The sequence below is a fragment of the Cyanistes caeruleus genome, chromosome 5, assembly GCF_971803275.1.
Source record: "Cyanistes caeruleus chromosome 5, bCyaCae1.hap1.1, whole genome shotgun sequence".
Taxonomy (NCBI): domain Eukaryota; kingdom Metazoa; phylum Chordata; class Aves; order Passeriformes; family Paridae; genus Cyanistes; species Cyanistes caeruleus.
In genome coordinates, this window is record NC_141705.1 from 8,829,457 (window position 1) to 8,841,837 (window position 12,381).

The following is a 12,381-nucleotide window of genomic DNA, read 5'->3' on the forward strand; positions in this document are numbered from 1 at the left end:
CCTGGGGACCTGGGACCTAGATCAAGCCATACTAGGGTTACACAGCACTTCTTCAGCTCATATGGTGCCAGTCTGGGGACAGCAGCAGGTGGCTTGCTGATTTTGAGGCACACCTATTCCTTTCCTCATTAACTCTTAAAAGCTGTTCTTCAAAATCATCAAGCTTCACAAGCTGTTTCCAAAGACTTTGCCAGGGAAAGGGCAAGACCTTGAACCCCTCCTCATGGCCAGGCAGGACTGAATGACACCAAAGAAGTCCTGATGGGTTGATCCAGTATCCTTTGTCAGGGCTGTGTGTGCTCTTCCTCGCACAGCCCTGCACAAGCTGGGGAGAAGACCACAGGTGAACAGCCAAGGCAGGTGGTCCCTGCCTTCACAGAGCAGTGTGGAGATCTCAGCACAGTCTTCAGGGGGGATACACCTTGGCTTTTACCTTCTAATGTAGAACCAGTACAAATTGATGCAAATAAATGAGGTTATGCTGTGTCTTTTAAAGAAGCTTACGTCTCTCATGAACGCTTGGGTGTTTTTTTACACTACGAAAGCTGAACTTCTCTATACAGCTGTCAGGTCAATTAAAAAATTTCCTTACAAAAAGTCATGATTACTAATTTACTTACTATTTATATTGCTCTGTGAAAGCCTACAGCCTTAATGGTCTGGCTGGAGACAACAAAAAATACCTACATGAATATACATCTTTGTCATTAGGAACTAGTTATATCCAAGTGTCACTCTGACTAACCTATCTGTAATTATTAAAGTACCTTCTTGGACCTCAGCTGTCCTGGGATAGAAGATTTCCTACTTTTTATTTAGGGGATTTCCTGTTTCATGGCTCCCAGATACGCACCTTAAATGCACAGGACCCAAACCAGACTGCTATTAGAGGGACAAGTTTCCCTGTATGGAACCCACACTAAAGTTCTGAGCAGGGTATTCTAGAGAGACTTAAAGCAGAAAAAAATTAATTTCATGTATGAATCGCTGAGAAACACTTTACCATAATTGTAATCTTAATTCTATCATATAATGAAACTTTCTTTCTTGGAATTACGTTTCTGCTTTCACTTATCTTCCTCTGAGCACCCCCTCAAAAGCACACAGAAAAGAGACCCAGCAGTAGAAAATGGAAAATAAAGTGGTAGTGGCCAAATGGCCAATCCAGCACACACAGAGGTCAACCACTGCCATTCCCACCGACATCAAAACCAGAGATAAGACCCCTGATGTGCAACACCGGTGCAGAACCCAGAACAGCACCGTGTACAGTGCATGGCTACCGTGGCTTTCCAGTTAGTGGCATCTCTGCCTCACGCAGGACACAAGGGCCATGTAAATGAGGAAGCCATTTCCCTGCCCTCCAGCACAGAGTGCAGCCCTCAGACACCACGTGAAGGACTGGGCACGGAGGAGGACATGCACAGCCATTCCTTTCCTCCTCCTCCTCCTCCTCGACAGGCTCCTGTGAGATAACCCAGTGTGCCTTGCCAGAGCAGCATCACGGCAGTGCTGAGTCAAAGGCGCTGGTCCTGGAAAGGAGACACCTCCAAAATCAACATCCAGTGCTCCCCAGCTGGCAGGGCAGGGCTGCACCCGAGGGGGAAGACAGGCTCTGCTGCAGGGACCAGCTGCTACAGGGACACACCATGGCTGTGAATCTTCCATTAAACCGTGCAAGACGCTTCACAGATCTTAATGTAATTTTAGTAAAACACAGTGAAAAACACTATGATCGGTATTATCTGCTCATACACCCACGGTGCTGGAGGAGGGGGTTGTTAAAAAGAAGAAATAGAAATTGCAGGAGTCCTTCACACCAACACATCAGGCAGCTAGAACTGTACACACCTCATCTGCTTTTGTGAACACCCATTTGCACATATAAAGATCTTGCACTAATTTGCAGGTTCTCACCAGGAATAATAAAAATCTGGCTTCAAGTATAGTTTAACTGCAGGAGGCACAGCAAGCAGCAGCAGTTAGAAACATTAGTTGTATAATCACAAGACATACTGTGCAGTTTACCTATTTTGACCTTGAGATGGCAGAGAGAGAAAAGGTAGCAAGCCAAGTACTATATGGTCCAGCTACTACAAAGATGTAACACAGAACTGAAAGTGAGAACAGCGATTGAACAATTAATAGAATCTCCTTCTGGCCCTGCATCTGCTGCAAATGCTGCTGTGCCTCATTTACTGTGCTGCTTAAACATGTTAAGGCACAGCAGAAGGAAGAAGAAAATAACTAAAGGAAAAAGAAAAGAAATATGCAGATGAGAGTAAATTTGTAATGATGAAGCAGGAGGGGAGGAAGAAATGGAACAGAATGAGAAAGAATCATAGTTTGGGCCAATTTTTTTTTTTTTTTTTCTTTTAAAGAACTGTGGCCAAAGGGCAGAATTTTACATGAAGTTATTTTCCTGAAGACTGTCAGCAGAAGTTCTGCCACTCGATGTCACTGCCTTAGCCAGTGCACTGCATTTTACAGCCCAGGCCTGTGTTTGTGAGCTTGAGCCTTCTCCAGTTCCTCTCATCCCTAGGATGACCACGTGGCTATTAGGCAGAGCTATAGTTTACTCATATTACAATTAAACTACAGGAAAGCATGTAAGCATGCAAGGGAAGTGATGGTCTAGCTGCTACGTAACTGCAGCCACAGAACAACACACAAAAAAACCCCACGAGTTCAATCTCGTTGTGCCATCAACCACTTTTCACGGATTTAGAAGCATGCAAATAGGTTTCAATCATATCCACACACACCCCGCTCACTTTCTCTGGATGCGTGAAACCCAAAAGAGCACAAGCTACACAAAAAAAGAACAAAAAACCCACCCGAAAGGGCGTTTCTGCTGCTGCCTGAGTGGCGAGTGAAAGCAGCGGCCCCGCAGTGAGGGTGCCCCAGCGGCGAAGCGAAAGGCAGAGCCCAGACGGGCCCCGCTGCTCCCTGCGCTCCCCCGCCCGCAGCGGCGCTCCCGGAGCCTGCCCACAGCCCAGGGGCCCGGCTGCAAACACACTCCGACACGGCACAGCACACGCCGAGCACTCCCGAGCGGGGCAAACGAGAGCTCTGCACCACGCAGGGCTGCGGCGTTAAGGTCTGTCCTGGCTAAGTCCGGCTTTTCCCGGCGCTGGGCTGGCCCAGCCTCGCTCACACACCGCTCTCCGGACACCACACGCACCAGCACGGAAAGCAGACGGAGCGGAAAAACGCATCCCGAGGTACTTACATGCAAGATGAAAATTAACTGCACTTTTTAGGCATACTTTAAAAGAAACATAGAATAACCGTGTGTGACACATTGTTCCCGAAAAGCAGTCACCTTAGTCACAAAAATACTTTGTACTTACAGCATTTAACACCTCTAGCAAACAGTTGCTGCAATCAGATTCTTTGTTAGTAACAATTCGGTTAACCAGTTACAGAATTAATCAGTCCAAAGCTAACTATTAGAGATGTTTCAAAAAGAGCATACCGAATAACAGAGGGGGAAAAAAAAAAAAAAAGCCAAATAATACTATAACTATTAGATTTTAGTTGATAAAAAAAACCAAAAAACCGACTTAATAAATAATTCAGTGCAGAATCAAAACAATTTCAATAAAATGTTCTTCAATAAACACAGTAATTCAAATGTCAGCCGTACATCTTTTAATTAGCTTTTTTCCAAGACTTACCTATGTTTTTCTAGTTCGTTGTGTGATGACCTATTAAAAAGAGAAAAGAAATATTAGAGAAAGGATAAATAAACAAAGATTTAGAATACTTAAAAGTCAATACCGGCATAAATGGCAAAAGAGTTCTCTAAAATACGTATTTAACATGGATTATGAAACAGCTTTTCTATTAAACTGGTTCACTTTAAGATTCTTCAGGGTATCAACTTAATTTCCATGAGTAAAGTGTAGATTTGGAGGGAATTATAATATATTTGCATTTATTAGTGTTCAATACATTCAGAGACAGAAATGAACATAAAAAAACTGAGCAGGTTAGTAATAAAAACAGCCCACGAGATTTTTATCTGTGAAGAAAAATTATGAGGGGCAGAAAGTGTTCGAAGATGTAAATGGTAACAGCTAAGAGCAGAAAGCACCCAAAAAGCCAGCTTTCAAGCACACGGAGAAGCAGAAAGAAAACTCAGCAGCTAATCACTGCTGTTGCTGTTGTTGACATCTTAATGGCAACAAAAGAGGAATCCTCTTAATTCTTCTCAGTCTACAAACAGAAAATAAAACCCAAAAAAATCATAGTCCCTGTACTGACCACAGCAGTATGTTATCCTCTTCCAATCTACTTGGATTAGGGATTTTTTTCTTCTCCAAGTGATGCCTCGGGTTTTTTGCCATTAGAAAGCAGCCCTAAATTCTTGGAGGTTTTTTTTTTAAACTGATTCAGCTAAAAATATTCATTTTATTTATTTACACAGCTCAGATTAAAAACATTCCTAAAACGAAGTTACTGTCGCTGCTTCAGAACCAGCGATTTTCCGTACTTTCAGTTTTGTCCCACTGAAAACATGCCCAGCACGTAAGAATCAAAAGATGGAGAGGCGGTGGCGGCTTTTAGGGCTGGCAGATTATGTCAGAGCAGCTCTGCTGGAGCCTGCTGCAACCTCAGCCTGCAGCTGGGCACAGGGTGCAGAGTAAGGTGCCTTTGTGCAGGGTGAGTGCACAGTCCCTCCAGGAGCAGAGACATCCCAGGGAATTAGGGAGCCTTCGTGCACAAATGCTGCCCAGTGCCGAGCTGTCCTGCCTCTCCCTGCACACACCCGAGCTGCTGGATGCTGTACCTGGGTGTGACTGATGGCAGAACATCACTCCAGCCACAGAGAGGGAAAAAGAAAGCAAAGCTCACACAAGAAACATCCAGTGAACAAACTCACAATGCAGCAACGGATCTCAGGCCAGTGCAGCTCCTGATCCTGCAAGGAACTAAGTGAACTGCCCCTCTGCATGTAACACGGAAACGTGTACTGATGCTAATCCACTCTCACCAGAAAGCACCTCAGTCTTGGTACCAAGACATCCATTATGTCAACCATTACCTGGCATCTTTGTCTCAAAAACCTATGAATTCTTTATGTTTTTGGGGCTTTTTTAACACTTGTGGCATCAAGTGATCAAGTAATGTGTGTAATTCTACAATGCCATTTAAGTGCCCCTGACCAATGCTGCAACACTGCAAGTGTTATATACATTTTCTGTGCTACATTAATAGGGCGAGGTGGGCTTGGTCATTTGGCTGTCGTAAGAGGATATTGTTTTTATCTTCTACTCTCTACACAGAGATCAGACTTTCTCCACAATCATTTCTCCACACCAGTGTTCACAAAAATTGACAAAGACTATGCTAAATCCACCAGTATTTATGAAAACACATGGAGAACAGAAGTTCAGGAGAGAACCATTGTCCCTGGACACCCTCAACAAGGTCTGTCTAAGGCACTGTTAGTAGGGAACTTTGGAACCAGAGAGGAAATACAGGCTGGCCTGGATTCATCCCTATGACATGAACTCCTTGACATTTCTGGCAATTAGACACAAAGGTGAACACGATCACTCCAGCTGGCCCATTCTGAGCTGCCAGCTCCCAGCAGCTCTGGCGAGCACACGCTGGGACAGCACAGGAACCATTGGCCAAGAAACTCAGCCTGCACGGGGGATTTTGCTGGGCTGAGAGAGGATGCCGTGAGCAGCTGTCAGTCCCGCATACAGCACACCTACAGGGCTCCTGTGGTACATGAAGGGTGGCCCCGGTGCTCTCCTGAGGTGTGTCCAGCCAGAGCAGCTCTGGAGCGGCACAGCCCTGGGCGTGCCAGCTGCCAAACCGAGCGGCAGTGACCCTGTGCCGCTTGGCAGAGCTCTTGGGGACACAAAAGCCTCAGCGACGCCTGCAGTGTGCAAACGTGGGCACCAGCCACACATTTCGGGAGGTGTCGGGGGCTAATGCCCCAGCTACCAGGCCCTAGGCAGGAACCAAAACCAGGAGTCCTGACATTTGCCTGAGAATTGCTCCATCTACAGAGCAAGTTAAATACCCTATTACAAAGTATGACAGGGGTTTCTTTGGTTGCATTTTGTTTTCAGGAGATGAACCTCTCTCAGAATATTGGTTTTTATTTCCCTCATTGTCTAGAGCACAGTATATTGCAAGAATATCCATCTCCTGCTGTTTATGCAACCTAAAGTGAGGGAAAATAACGTAAAAACTGGTCTCCACAGAACCCAGTACCCTGTTTCAAAATGGAGTCTTTTATTACCTTAGTGAAGATATGATGTAGGTCACAACTAATAAGCTATATGTATATATATATATTTATATGAGAGAGACAGATATATGACTGTGGTTTGCAGGCAAATGGTCTGTGGAGCCTTTCAGAAACAGCTTCAAGAGAAGGAAGACTTCTGGTGTTTAACTTAGGTTCACTTCACTGAGTTCACATCTCCACAAGAAGCTTGGGGAAGTTGGGGGTAGCAGTGAGAAAAAAAAAAGGCAAAAAGGTTCAGATCAAAATAAAGGGACAAAGCCAACAACAAAAAAAACTGTAAATCATATGTTCAGAAGGAAGGGATAACGAACACTGGTGCTTTGACTACACTGTTGATCTGAGACAGCTCTAATATCCCTTTAGCAAATGCCAAGTGGTTCACTGATTATAAATCTTATTTGTGAAAAAACTGTCCAAAGAAGATTTGAAAGAACAAGGAGGAACCAAGCAAATGCAGACATTGGTCTGCAAGATGCTGTGCTACTTCTCACAGCACGTCCCTGGAGCCATCCCTATCCACCACCTTCCTTTCCCCACACAAGAATTCTAGGTATTGGATTTCAGCTTTTGGTTGATTCAACATTTAGCAGACACACCTAAGGAATTTGAACAGGTGCTAACTGAGATGAGAAGACTAACACAGAAGAGGCAAAGGCCTCTCCATATCCTCTGCTGTCAGTCTATGGGTGAGCCAGCAGGATCTGCTCACCTACATGCTAGATTGAGATTTCACTGTATGTGTGGTGCACGGCCTGTTTCAGTATTCTGACACCTTCCCTACTCCTCCATCCATCTACCCCACCAAACGGGGCATCTGCTCAGCAGGAAGGCAGCAGCTCCTGACAAAAGCAGGGATGTGTGGCAATGCTGCTGAGGTTTATTGCCCTGTGTTAATGGGAGCCAGTCTAGACCGTGACTCACCAATACACTTCCAGTTGCCAACACACTTTAAAGCACTGTAGGGAGCAAAGCAGGGTAGTTAACCAAGTACTTGAAACAGTGGCAGCACCTCGCCAGTGCCACGGCTTTCTGGTGCAGGCAGGACTGACAGGGTGTTATACAACCCATGTGCAGGGTACAACTCCACCTCAGGTGGTGCAGCCGTGTGAACTACACTGCCAGCACTTCACCTTTTGTCCAGGCCAAAAGAGTAAGAACAAACAGAACAAGAAGCTTTACAAGGTGCTACACCTTAAGTGTCTGCATCCAGTTTCCACTCCCAGAAAAGCAGGTGTGTAAAAGCACAATGCCTACACCTGCAGTCTTGTGTGAATGAGACTGTGTGGCTTTTCATTGAAAGGATCCAGATTCACTTCCAGGAAATTCCCTGTCTACATACCTAACCTGCCATGGAATGCACCTGAAAATCCTACAGTTCACCCCAAAAAGCACAGAAAACCTGAATATAAGCACACATTCTGCCTATTACTCACTGCATCTGGGTTGTTGGTTTTTTCCATTTGTTTCAAACTGGACACTGCTTACAGCCTGTCAAAGAATAAGCCTGTACGGAATTAATCCACTAAAAATTAATTTTGCATTCTCATCATAGCAAAATTTAACTGGTTCTGCAGATTCAGCTGGGGTCTGGGAACCAGACACACTGGCACAGCCTTGATGCAGAGTTCTGGCTCCGGGATTGCATTCAAGTTGGTGCTGCCACATGTTTGCAGTGGCCAGGTCTGAACGTGCTTCTAGCACGGTGGCAATTTGTTTTCCTCAACTGCACAAGCAGTGCAGCTCCCAAACATTGCAGACCTACTGCAGTTCCTCAGTGGGGACAGGTCCATTGGTGAAACCTGTTATATTGGGACTAAAATGCATTATTTTGAAACCAAATGTGGCGATATCAATTGCTGTGCTAGCTTTAGGAAGGCAAATTGAGAAAGATCTATCAAATTCAGAAATCCAGGTGAAAATTCAGAGGAGCTGTGTCTGCACAGTCTGCTTTGCAGTGTTTTATTCTTGGCCTCTCACAAAAAAATAAAGAAATTTAAAAAAAATTAAGGAGAAATAAAACAAAAATCAGGCCCCCAATCCCTAAGCTGCTTAGTGTGGGCACAGAAAAACATCTGCTGAGAGCAAGGGGCTCACTCTGCGGGCCACAGGTTCACCCTCACCATGAGCCAACATCAACAGAGGAATTTGGACATTAGGCTCTGTTTTTATTTGAAAATCCAAATGCCGCTTTCATCTTTTTCTGCATATAACCCTTTGCCAGAACACAGCACGAAGTACATGTCTATTTATATAACATATGAGCAAAAATATTAATTAATTAATAGACACAGAAGATATATTTATAAACCGACATTTATTTTGCTCCCTCTCCTTCAATAAACCAGCTCCTAAATTAACAGGCCAAACACACTGCACCACCGGCATTCAATTCCTTTCTCTGAAAGTAAATTTAACTGTGACCTCAGTAGACTGGCATCTAACACTAAGATTTTGGTTTTCATTTTACCTTATTTCTGACCCTTTCATGGCGAAGCAGCTGCCTGAGCTTCCCGGTGCATGGGCAGACACACACCTCAAACCCACACAGAGCTCAAGGTACCTAACACCTGGTGAGTGTCACTCAGCCAGGGCAGAAGAAAGCTCAGTTATCTGCAGGATTGCATGTTCCTCTGTCAGAGTGCTTTGCCTTGTGAGCAAACGTCACCAAATTTCAGATTTGTGTCGCATTCCTCCTTGGCACATTGCACACGTGTCACTTATCTGTTTCTTTGGAGCAAAAACCAAGCTTGACTTTGGAATATTTGCTATTAACATTTCCAAGGTACAACAGCAATAAATCCAGCTGGTTTATGCCTTTTTTTAATTCTAAGTACACCTTAACAACAATTATCAGACTGCATGGCACTGCTTTAAGAACTACATACAGCCACTGCTCTGCGGAGACATTTATTATACTATAGTCAAGTACCTTGTAAGTAGTATTGTAACAAGATGCGACCTAGGTTTACCTTCTTGCAAAAGGTAATATTGTGGCTTTCTCTAATCTCCTGTCCTCTTTGCAAAACAAGAATCCAGTTTCATTTGCCAGAGCATTTTGGTCAAAATTACTGGGGGAAACAAGTCTGAGTCTCAGCTGAGGACATGGTATGAACAGCAAACCAAAAAGAAAACAAAGCAGTTTGGTTTTGTGTGACATGGGAAAGGGCACATCAAGGGAAACTGAGAAGAAAACATGTAAGATCAAGACATTTTAATGTGCAAGTGAAACAGAAATGGCTAAAAACTGTACCCGATTGCTACCAATAACATCAAGAATATTGTTTATCAACACACTGCTAACAACCACTTTCAATTTTGATTCAAAGCTAACAGTGGACAAAGCAAAACTATTCAATTCCTACAGTGGACAGAAAGCTTATAGATTTTGGTTATTTAAATGTAATTCTGCTGATATTTTTCCCTGCACAAATCGAAACCTGCCAAAATTACTTCTCACTCAATTGCAGTCAAGAGGCCAGCAAGCTTTTAGCCCAGACCTGAGCATCCCGTTCAAAGGGCTGGCAGCCTCCTGCCCTTTCTCCTGCAGGTCTGGGCCTTGCCAGCCATCCACAAGGGACAGAGGTCTCATCCTGCAGTTTCTTACATGAACACCAGCAGCACCTCGGCAGAGGAAGGAGGGGTCCATTGGTGCCCTTGCTGAAGCCCAGGGCAGCTGGAATCCATCCCTGCCTGTCGCCCAGCCCGCGGCGCCTGGCCAACACACCTGTGCTACACGGGGTATGCTCTTCCCCCCACAGGCAGGCACACGGGGGGGAAAACACAGAACAAAGAAGAGTACAGCACACCAGGCTTCCTCACATCTGACAGTTTTTCTCCGCCTTTCCTCTTTTCTGATTTTCCAAGAATAAGGAGATGTTTTTCATGCTTTTATATATGTATACCTCATAAGGCATGAAAAAAACCAACGTATGTGCATATATACATCTCTCACTTTTTAATCTGATCAGATGCTGCAAGCAGCAGGATACAAAAATAGATAATGAAAACAACAATGCCCCTGCAGATTTGAAATGTGCAGTTAGCTGCTCCTTTCCTACTCCTCCAACCTTAAGTATGTATTTTTAATCCAGAAAAACAATGAAATAATAAGGCACGAATTTCAGACATGTATGCAATCCCCTGTATGCAATCAGATGCCTCCCTGCATCTAATGCTCCAAACCCAGTGAGTCTGGAAAATGGCTAAAGTGGAACAATACGGACAAACATTTTGCTCGGTGGTTCACATCACCCACGACCACTCCAGATCCTCTGAACTTTGGCCAGTCGTCTCCCTCTGTTAATCTTTGAGTTGCTTAGGAAGAATTAACTGTGTTTCCAAAAATTCACTCTAGTCTGGGGCTCAGCCCTTACAGCCTCTAAGCTCCAAATAATAATAAAACACTGATGCTGGTGTACATCATGTATTTTGCACTGCATATTTAAATACGGGGGTAATTTCTCCCCTGCAAATCTAAGCATGCAGGCAAACCTGAGCAGCGATTGCTGGACACAGGTACAAAGCCCATAAGGACAATGCAGAGGTACCCACAGGGTCCTCCTGCTACCCCTCAGTCCTTGAAGGAACAGGGAGCTGCATTAAAGCAATGTGCCTCTGGTTCCCGCACGGCCAGCAAGCCTGGTAGCCGTGCTGAACCAAACCAGCCACTGTCCCGGCAGTGTCCACGCTGGAAACCATTCCCTGACAAACACTGTTCTGTCCTGTAACACAGATAACCCACCCCTCATCTCATCACTGCAGCTAGAAGAAAAGAAAGTGTTGAGTAAATGTACACGTTGCACATTGCAGGATGGCATTTTTGAAGGCTGCCACTGCTATGGAGTGAGAACCAGAGCAAAACACTAAACGGGTAAATAAACATAAATCTGCAGGCAGAAAAAAAAGCAGGAAGGTAACTGTAAGTGGATGTGTGTGCCTCAACTTTAATAACACTAGCAAATCTGTAAGCAGAAATCTTTTAATTCTGCTGTATTTGATAGATTACAAATCCTCTCCTAAAAACTCCTGAAAGCAGCTTACAATTCAGACAAATAACTATTTTGCAGCGGATGACAAGAGCCCTAAGAACGGAAACGATGGAATAATAGCTCTGTAAGTAACACAGATTTCTTGAATGCAAGAGACAGACAAGAAATCTGTACAATTCAAGGAGCAATTCACAGCTGGAAAACTTATGAAATCTGTTTTGAAGTTTTTTAAAGGCAGTGAGCATATTTTATATGAAAATAATTTAAAATCTTAAAGAGCAAAGTGTCTCAGGACACTCCTCCTGCTCCTGATGACTTTCTCCTTTAAAATGAACTGTCTTCTCACGCCCCATGATGAGACAAAAAATTCAACTAAAACTAAAAACAAAGTAGGAGTACTGCAATTAACAGCCCCCAAAATGGTTGCCTTGCTTGGAGCAGGGGCATGGGGGCACAATTTGCTCCCCCTCGGCAATCTTCGAGGCACACTGCTCGGCCACAGCAGGCACCACCAGGGCGCTCAGCAGCTCGTGTTTCTGCTCAAGGAGGGAGTTCGTCAGCTTTTGATTTCGGTTTGCACCTCCGGTGCCCCACGAGCAGCTCCCGGCCATCCGCCGGGCGCCTCCCCAGCACCATCCGAGCCGGCCGCAGGATGCCCGCCGGAGCAGCGAGAGCGGGCCTGCCGAGACTCACTGCTCCTTTGGAAAACAAGTCACGTGCAAAGCAAGTTCATTTTAGGCTATTCTACAGGAGCCACCATCCAGCATGACCATGCAGAGCAGAGCCTGCGCCGGGGAGAGCATCTCTGCCCCGGGACGCGGCAAGGCCCAGCAGGGCACGCTCCTCGGTGCTCTCCGGAGCAGCCCTGGAGGAGCAGAGCGGAGCAGGCAGAGCCCAGGGCTGGGCTCGCTGCTGGCAGGGGCCGGCAGCGATCCCGTAAGACAGCCAGCCTCCCGCACGTACACAGCCGCTGCCCGAGCAGCAAACAAAGCTGCGGAGCCTGCGCACAGCAGCGCTCGGCTCGTGCCATCGCAGCGCAGGTAGCGGCTGCGGGGCAGCCCCAGAACGGCGGCGGCCGAGAGGCGGATGGGCGATAACCGGGAGCGACAAGAGGCGAGC

At 45.5% G+C, this 12,381-nt stretch overlaps 1 protein-coding gene across 8 annotated transcripts in view; it reads right to left on the minus strand.

Annotated features, from left to right (window-relative positions):
* Positions 1 to 12,381, minus strand: part of MXD4 (MAX dimerization protein 4) — a 38,504-nt gene that overhangs the window by 24,507 nt on the left and 1,616 nt on the right. For all 8 annotated transcript variants that reach the window (XM_086888981.1, XM_086888980.1, XM_086888982.1 and 5 more), the window contains exon 3: positions 3,681 to 3,710. In XM_086888981.1, coding sequence (XP_086745107.1) covers positions 3,681 to 3,710 — 30 coding nt within the window. The remainder of the gene's footprint in view (positions 1 to 3,680; positions 3,711 to 12,381) is intronic.